Source organism: Archocentrus centrarchus, chromosome 23 (assembly GCF_007364275.1).
Source record: "Archocentrus centrarchus isolate MPI-CPG fArcCen1 chromosome 23, fArcCen1, whole genome shotgun sequence".
NCBI classification, from domain to species: Eukaryota; Metazoa; Chordata; class Actinopteri; order Cichliformes; family Cichlidae; genus Archocentrus; species Archocentrus centrarchus.
This window is the reverse complement of record NC_044368.1, coordinates 1,789,208-1,798,339: the sequence shown is the minus strand read 5'-3', so window position 1 is coordinate 1,798,339 and position 9,132 is coordinate 1,789,208. Positions and strand designations below refer to the sequence as shown.

Sequence of the window (9,132 nt, the reverse complement as noted above, 5' to 3'; positions counted from 1 at the left end):
TCTGTGCTGCCACCCTGTGGAATATTGGGGGAACTGCAGTTAACATAAAGATGGCAGGTACTTTTTCTCCTCTGCGTCTGATTGATTTAACTTTTCTGTGCTCTTCAGAGCAGAAAATAGTCAAACTAAAGGAAGTCTCGTGAATAAATCTGTTTTATTTGGATTTAGTATTGGTATCTTGTCATATTATGATTTTAACCTCCCCCCCAATTAAGCATGAATCAGGACACAGATGCAGAGTTCATTCACTTTATATTTAACAAAAAGAGAAACAAAGAAAACAAAACAAAAACAAAAACAAAAAAAAAAAAAATCAGCATTTGATGAGTTACATCAGCTTATGGTGGCAGCTGGATGGGCTGTACAGGTCCATCTGGTTTACAGGTAAAGCAGTCATCGTATAAAAACGTACAGTTAGTGGAAATTAAATGAAACGACAAACCAAATGTTAGTCGTCTCCATGAAGCACCACAAGATCAACACGGATGAGGCGACAGTTCTCCTGTTGACTCTCCAATAAACTGACAAAAGTGCTTTTTTTTTTTTTTTTTAAAAAAACACCTTTTCCAACCCTTTTTACATTTCTATTTCCTGTGACCTTTTTTTTTTTTTTTTTTTTTTTTAAATATACGTTCCTAACAATCTGTACAGAAGCGTCCCCGGATATGCAAAGCCTGACGGGAGCCAGACGGGACGTTTTCCTGATAAATTCCTCCCAAATCCAAGAATCAAACAAGAGCTGCTACTTCTCTTTAAATCCAGATTCAATACAGATGTTTTTGTTGAACAACTAGAATTCGACATGTAATTTATCAGGATAAATGAGCCATCTAATCAGTAATCTTATCATTTATTCCCTCAAATGTTTCTTTTGTACCTTTTAAATCCTAAAACCTTCCATCAAATGGAAAAAAGCTTTCACCCGATTCCAGTCAAGCTTTTAGGTTTAGTAATTCTTAGATTTTGTTCACGTTTGACCCAACAAAGACTTCAACCATCTCAGAGAAATCTTCATGGAAACAAATGACGATCAGAGGAGAACACAGAGGAGGATCAAGTCTTTGCAGATTATCGATTCACAGGGATGAATACTAAGATTTCTTGAGGGCTGTTAGCAGAAATTATTTACCTAGAAAGTTCTAACTGTAAAAACTGCTTCCTCGTGTCAGTCAGCTTTCCTTTGAGCAAACATCTGCCTTCACACAGTTTAACTCAGCTGTAACAGTTTGTACCAATGAACAAAACAAAAAGAAAAGTCTGGTAAAGTGCAGACAGCAAATGAGAACCTCTCCCAGAACAGATCATGGACTTAAAAAATAAATAAATAAAAAATCTGGAGGTGAAGGCTGCCCCACAGGAAGTTCTCAGACAGATGTGGACATGTGCTGAGACTGTTTGGAGGCAGTGGGCAGCCAAAAATACTAAGATGAGATAAAAATGGACTGTGGCAGTTTGTGTTTCATTGAAGTTGAAGTTAAGGAAAAAGAATTAAGGCCTCAAAGAGAAAAATATGATTTAAAAAACCCTCAAATCTTTTTGTCTTTGAGCAAAGCAGTACGAGACGGCAAATTAGGTGTGTGGGTAAGAATACAAAAACATCAGACTGCTGAGGAGGGTGATAAATAGAGTTGGGGGGGGGGGGGGGGGGGGGGGGCTAAATCTAAAATAAAGACACAAATGCACAAAAAAAGGCTTTACACTCTCACAAATTGTGTTTTTGCTTTGATGAGAATATAATTCCCCTCTGCCAACTCCAATACGCTGATGATGCGATTACTTTAATGGAAGCCCGGAGGTTCAGAAAGGCTGCTTTTAAGTCTGTTCAAATAAAAAGATTATTTGTACAAATATGTTTTATCAGACATAAAATATCACAGGGGTGTCATCAGACGAGGACACGGCCACTGTGCTCACAGAGTATTGTAAATAACCCATAACATGTCTCTGAATTTCATTGGCTCCATATAATTTACACTCCAGAATAATTTTCTGCTTTTTACTGTCCGCAGATCATAAAGACGATTTCTGGAAATTTAGGAGAGAAAACTTTAGTGGAAACAGGGAATCCAGCTCGTCTCAACAGGACAACTCAGAATAAAATCGTGTCTCAGAGACGGGGACAGAGAAACATGACCGAGAACGTCAAACTCCTGAATCTCCCGACTTTATCTTATTTACACAAACTATGAGTTAACGGTTATTTTTGTTTTTGTCTAATGGACAAAAAACAAAAACAAAACAATTGTTAAAAAAATATTGTTGGCTTTTAAAAAGTATCAAATAAGATGACCTGAAGTTGCTGCTTTGCAGTGGTTTGAATTTCTGTTTAAGTGAGCCATAAACAAGAGCCTTTATGATAACTCGTGATTTCACTTTTGCCCTGAAGCTGATCCTGACAGTAAGGTGAATAAAAAGCTAGAAAAATGTCTCAAAGACAGACATGGAGCTTTTTGTTCTTTTAAAACAAATGTACACAAAGTTTGTAAAACAGATTGTCTTCTAATTCGTGCTGGTGTTGGTCATCTCCCTCAGACGCTAAAAAAATGAACTGCACCAGAGGCAGGGAAGCAAAACTGCTCCGCAGACTATTCGTGAAAAAAATTTTTATGATGTTCACTCAAAGCTAAAAGACATGAACAGATTTTCGGACACGAGCGTCTCATATTTCTCCTCTGGTCCCGACATCTGCCTCCACATTTGAAAATAAAAGATTCATTTGGCACAACAGTCCTTCAAACATCAGAGCGACTTTACACAGACAAGAAAACCTGGATATGTTCTTCGATTGGACTGATGGGAGATTGTCACCGTAAGTTTGGAGTAATTTTCTGTAGAAAAATATAATGAGGCAATATAAAAAAAGACGGAATGAAAAGTACTGCAAGAATTCAATGGATAGATTTACAATGATTTTCTATATAGCTTATAAATACGTTATCTACACAATATGTGGTACAAAAATACTATATAGCATTTAGTGGGCACTGGATTTCCTTTGTGTGTTTTTCCTCAAAGTAACAACAACATGAAAATAAAAAAGGATATGAAGCTGGTCAGGCACAACATCGTGTTCTTGAAGGGGAACGCTGCTTCTTCCACGCGTGAGAACAAACAGAAGTGTGGAAACTGAAGAGCGCCTCCTGCAGCCACCGTGCAGCTTCAGCTCGCGTCAGCTGCAGTCAGGCGTGAGAACGTTTCGATGAGAACATAAAACACAAGCGTACGTTTTGGTTTAAATCCTGTCCGAACACCAACGAGGTGGTTTGGGGATGTGAGCCATGTTGCTTCGACAGATAGTGAAGCATGTTTCTGTCACATCTACGGAGGCCCTGAAGGGACACGAGCGCACACGCAAAAAAAAAGACGGTTTTGTTTGTAGAGCACTGCCTGGAGATCACTGACAGCACAAAATGCACAACACGGGTCATACAGCTCAGTGTAGCGCCTGTTGTGAATAATGCGTGAAAGGCATTTACAGGGTGACACCTGTAGTTTGCAATGCACTGCATGAATTCCTTCATGGAAATCTGGATAATTCACTGCATATAGTTTGTAGTGAGATGGGTGGAGCTGCAGTTTGTAGAGTGAAACGTGTAGTTGGTAATGTGCCACAGGTCGTGTGTATAGTGTTCAAGTAGTTTGTGGAGGGCAACATGTATTCCACAGGAGTTTGTGTGAAATTTGTATGAATTACATAGAATTTGGAGTATGCTGCATGTAATCTGCATGTGGATTGTAGTTTTTCAATTTAGGTCATATCGTACTTTGCAGTGCAGTAAATCTTGTGCTTCCAAAACTCACTGCAGTGCTCAACAATTTTTAGAAACATTTTACTTGCAAAAATAAAAACAGACTAAGGTTCTCAAAAAAACACCCAAAGCAAAAACGAATAAAAACCGTCGATGCTCGCGTCCTCTTCGAGGCGCTCCGTGACGGGACCACAGCTGTGTGAACCTCCTGCAGCGCTGCTGACACTCAGAGTGGTTTCTGCTTTGATTGGTTGGTAATTATGTGCCTTATTGCTCAGACCGTATCCTGATATTTGCGATCCAGGACATGACTCACACCCACACAGACGAACCGTTCAGTAAAAGAAGGAGAGGTAAGTTCAAATCAAAGACCCAGTACCACATTCTCTCCAGCCGCTCCTCATCCAGTTTACACGGTAACTACAGAGCGGCGCGGGGGCGGGAGGAGCTTCCGGGGGGGGGGGGGGGCTCTTCTCATCCCTGTAGCTGTCGATGTTTTTCATATTTGGCATCATAAGTTAAACGTCCCATTGATTTGTGTGCTTTGTGTCCTTCAGCCTCTTTTTCTCCTGGTTTAAGGCAACTTATATTTGTGATGTTTTTAATAAAACCTTTTCTTAAAAAATGTACAAATTTCTTAATACAAACCTCTATGGCATTATCAGTAAACACTGTATAGAAAATATATAAATATGCTTTTCTCTTTTCAATGTACAAATGTTCTGCAGCTCCCTGTTTGCATTTCCCTTTTTCATCCTGCATCTCGCTCCTCCCGTTACATCAGTCTCTCTTTCCCGTTTTTTACCTCATATATGCACAATTGCTATTTACAGTGAGGGGGGCGGAGCTGTGAGGAGGGGCTGGGGGATTATGGGGGATCCGGCTCATGAGGAGTCCGTGCAGGGCGACGGTGGCGGCGGATAGAGGTGGTGGGAGTAGCTGCGCTCGGTGTAAGGCGATGGCGGGCAGCTCTCACAGTTCTCCTCTGCCGACAGATACTGGCTGCGGGGCGTCGGCGGTGGCGGGAAAGGCTCCGAGTCATAGTTGAGGTCGCTGGTGTAGCCCTTGGCAGCGGCGCTGGACTTGAGCGGCGCCCGGCGTCCCGGTGTGTAGTCGCTGTCGCACACGTCGGTGCTGCAGGGGGTGGTGGGAGGGGCGAAGTGGCGGTAAGTGTAGGGCCGGTAGCTAAAAGAGAGAAACAGCAGAGTGAGAACAACAACGATTTTCACGCCCACTTTGCTCACTGTGGTGTAGAGGTTAAAGGTCACATCCTCAGCTTTCCCCCAGCAGATCCCGAGCAGCAGGGAAAACAGGCCGGCTGGGTGACGGTGAGGAGGAAGCGTAGTCCTAAGCAGAAGCCCCGGGTACACCACCAACCTGTTCACGTCTCTAACCGTTTTTCTCCACTCGGCGACACACCCGCCGAGGAACAAACTCTGGTTATTGGTGACTCTGTTTTGAGAAACGTGAAGCTAGAGACACCAGCGACCATAGTCAAATGTCTTCCAGGGGCCAGAGCAGGCGACATTCATGGAAATTTGAAACTGCTGGCTAAGGCTAATCGTAGATTTGGTAAGATCGTTATTCACGTCGGCAGTAATGACACCCGGTTACGCCAATCGGAGGTCACTAAAATTAATATTGACTCGGTGTGTAACTTTGCAAAAACAATGTGGGACTCTGTAGTTTTCTCTGGGCCCCTCCCCAATCAGACCAGGAGCGACATGTTTAGCCGCATGTTCTCCTTGAATCGCTGGCTGTCTGAGTGGTGTCCAAAAAACGACGTGGGCTTCATAGATAATTGGCAAAGTTTCTGGGGAAAACCTACCTAAGAATTCACTCGTCTGCCTTCACTCACACATGAACCTGAGTAACATCCATCTTTAATCCAGAGGGTTTAATATGATGTGGGCCTACCCTTTGCAGCTATAACAGCTTCAACTCTTCTAAACCTGTGGAAAGCCTTTCCAGGAGTGTTTATGAGAATTTCTGACCATTCTTCCAGAAGCACATCTGTGAGGTCAGACACTGATGTTGGAGAGAAGGCCTGGCTCACAGTCTCTGCTCTAATCCATCCCAAAGGCTGAGGTCAGGACTCTGTGTAGGCCAGTCAAGTTCTTCCACACCAAACTGGTTCATCCATGTCTTTATGGAGCTGCTTTGTGCACTGGTGTGCAGTCATGTTGGAACAGGAAGGGGCCATCCCCAAACTGTTCCCACAGAGTTGGGAGCATCAAATTGTCCCAAATGTCTTGGTATGCTGAAGCATTAAGAGTTCAGTGGAACTAAGGGGCCGAGCCCAACTCCTGAAAAACACCCCCACACCATAACCCCCCTCCACCAAACTTTACACTTGGCACAATGCAGGCAGACAAGGTTCTCTATTATATTTAAGAACTGAAAAATAGTTTCATAATTTGGTTTCTTCATGACTCTGACCTGAAACATTTAAAGCTGCTACTAAAATTTCCTGTCATTACTCATTTGGTTTATGGTCCAAAAACAAAACAAATCTTTACGGTAACGCAGGCTGAGAAAAATCATCAGACTGAGCCACAACAATCTAAACCTTCTTCTCGTACATTAACAAATGTTTGGGCTCACGTGAAGAAACTGACAAACAGAAAGGGCCGAGGGTCCCTGAAGGCAGCTCGGAGGGGTAAACGTTCACATGTGTGGCAGGAATTCTGATTACATTTCCAAACCAGCTCCATTACTCTGGAATCCTCTGAATACACAATCGGAGCACTTCGGGGATTTCTGGAATTCACTGCAGCAGTTGATTTTTGAAAGTCCCCGACAGACAGAAGCATACAGACCTGTAGGATCGGTGGGTGGAGGGGCTGTTGGACGAGTAGCCAAACTCCATGGTGTACTGAGAGCGGACCGTGGCGGGAGATGGGGGAGGGTTCAGGATCTGTGAATGAGAAAAAATACAGAAGTTTACCAACATTATCCAGGATCACAGAGTCCAGGAGGAAAGAGGTGTAACCTGCAGCAGTGCACACGGTTTAAAGACAAAAGCTCAAAGTGACCGAAAAGCTGCTTTTTGCTTTAAAAGCTGCTTCATGATATCAGTGTGAATCTAAATCTACATTCAGCTCAAACAAAAAAACAACAACTTTTGTTCTCTTTGAACAAAAAAAAGCAGCTGTTCCACAGACAAACAGTGGGGGGCAGTGTTTGCTAGTCTAGACTCATGTACAGCTCAGTCATACTTCAATCAACCAGCTGTAAATGCTGTGGATGTAATCCAAAACACTCCCCATAAAAACAAAGATTCGTAGTTTGATATAAGGAAGGAGGGAAGAATAAATTATTACTGTAAACTGAGTGTTTGTGTCTCACCGGTGGGAAGTAGGTTCCCTTTGTGCTGGACGAGCTGCTGGACGAAGCTCCGGTGACGTGAGCGCGATCGTACGGTGGACCGCTGCTCCCGCCCATGATGCTGAGGGAGCCAATCACAGACTTTCCTCTGGACATACCTGTTTATATATAAGCCAAGCCAATTTTATTTATAAAGCACTTTAAAGCCAAGCACTGACCAAAGTGCTATACCTGCTGATGATATAAACATCAGCAGGTACTTTATTAAGTCTAAACAGGAATTTCATACAAAGCAACCAGTCAGTTTCAGTAGCCCAGCGGGAATATTTGCGACCCGGAACCCCATCATCACCTGGCAGCGAGCTGGACAGCGAGCTCGGATGCGGCACGTATCCCAGCGGCACAGACGACGGCCCGTGGACCACAAAATCATTGGTGACCGTCTCGCCGTCATCCTTCATCTGAGGACAGAGGACCCTCTGACACACAAAGTAGATGGCACCCACCACAAACAACGCCATGACCACAGCCACGATGGAGCCGATGGTGTTGTTAGGAGGCGGCGGCGGCTCCTCTGTTGGATCTGAAACTAGAGAAGAATTTTTCACTTTATGGTAATGTAAGTCCTATTTATTATTTTTTTTAATGACATAAAGGTGGAGCGTCATCTTTAGAACTACGGCAGCTGAAACGTTCCCACAGGTCCATCAGAACAGAATCTATCCAGTTAAAAACGGGAATAAACGGGATCGCGGATCAGCCGTTTGTGTTTGGAGACTCACAGCAGCCCGTCTCATCCGAGTTGTCCATGCAGTCCGTGTTGTGGTCACACTTCTTGTGCTTTCCGATGCACTGGCCGTTGAAGCAGGTGAACTGATCAGTAGGACATCGAACTGCAGACAAATAAAAAGACGCTCATCAGACTTGTGACAGCCTCTGATTGTTATTTAAACTCTGTGGCGCTTTTGCACTTTTAGTGGCAACTTTGTTTCAAAGTTCAAGGAGCGAACTGTGTTCTACTTATCACTGCAGTCCACTTAAGACGCGATTCTTTCTCTTTAAATTTAAGACGTTACGACACTTTAAATTAAATTTAAAGCCATTGTTTATTCATGCTCGTTGAGCTCATTAGCCTGTTACTGTTAACAGTTTTTCACACATACAAAAACAGCCTCAAAGAGTTTGTTGAACTTTATAGCTTTAAAAATTAAAATCTCCTTCATTAGCTCCCCTCACATCCTCCAGTTACTTTGGGCTGAATTATTCATGGCTGTAGTTTCACTGCTCTCCTGCTGCTGGAGCGTGGATCAGAGTTCTCCTCCAAACTGATTTTATGCTCGTTTTCTCTCTAAATCAGGTGAAGAAGAATTATTCCAGCCTCAAAGCTTCCGTCTTACCCGTCTCACCTTCACACTTGTTCTCGTCAGATTTGTCCTGGCAGTTGATCTCTCCATTGCAGCGAAGGCTCAGGTCGATGCACTGCCGGCTGTCGCACTGGAACTCTGACTCGGAGCAGACCGGACAGTCCGCCTCGTCGCTGCCGTCGTCACACTCGGCGAATCCGTCGCACCGCCAGGCCTGCGGGATGCAGTCCACCTCGCCGGATGTGCAGGAGAACTGCTCCGGCGAGCAGGTGGGTGGCTCTGAGGATGACGTGGATCAAACTTTTTAGTGACTTTGAAACTTCTTATTTGTAACTTTAACAGGCTTTGAGTGGAGCTGTATTTAACCGAACAACACTGGGACCAATTACCCCTCTGCTCATTTCAGCTCCATATTTCTATTCTTGCACTCTGCAGCATATTCTGCTGTTTGTTTTTACAGTTAGCTTCATGTGTGCTGTTGAAGTATATGAATATATTAACGCTGTTTCACCTCCACAGGACAGCTCGTCAGGCAGCAGCACCAGGTGAACGGGACACGAGCAGCGAGTCGTCCCGTCTCCTTTCACGATGCAGATGTGGGAGCAGCCACCGTTCTCCCACGTGCACGGATGTTTACCTGGAAAACAGAACTCAGGTGAGTGCAGTTTTGGGTACAAATCAGCCATAAATCG

At 43.8% G+C, this 9,132-nt stretch overlaps 1 protein-coding gene across 7 annotated transcripts in view; it reads right to left on the bottom strand.

The window, feature by feature from the left end:
- Nucleotides 1–4,208: 4,208 nt before the first annotated feature.
- Nucleotides 4,209–9,132, bottom strand: part of lrp6 (low density lipoprotein receptor-related protein 6) — a 34,759-nt gene continuing 29,835 nt past the window's right edge. For 2 of the 7 annotated variants that reach the window (XM_030719835.1, XM_030719836.1), the window contains exons 17-23: nucleotides 8,952–9,077; nucleotides 8,474–8,719; nucleotides 7,859–7,969; nucleotides 7,429–7,665; nucleotides 7,098–7,234; nucleotides 6,569–6,666; nucleotides 4,209–4,934 (exon numbers count right to left, since the gene is read on the bottom strand). In XM_030719835.1, the coding sequence (XP_030575695.1) occupies nucleotides 4,634–4,934; nucleotides 6,569–6,666; nucleotides 7,098–7,234; nucleotides 7,429–7,665; nucleotides 7,859–7,969; nucleotides 8,474–8,719; nucleotides 8,952–9,077 (1,256 nt within the window). In that variant the 3' untranslated portion in view covers nucleotides 4,209–4,633. The remainder of the gene's footprint in view (nucleotides 4,935–6,568; nucleotides 6,667–7,097; nucleotides 7,235–7,428; nucleotides 7,666–7,858; nucleotides 7,970–8,473; nucleotides 8,720–8,951; nucleotides 9,078–9,132) is intronic. The other 5 variants (XM_030719838.1, XM_030719839.1, XM_030719840.1 and 2 more) reach the window with 3 other exon arrangements.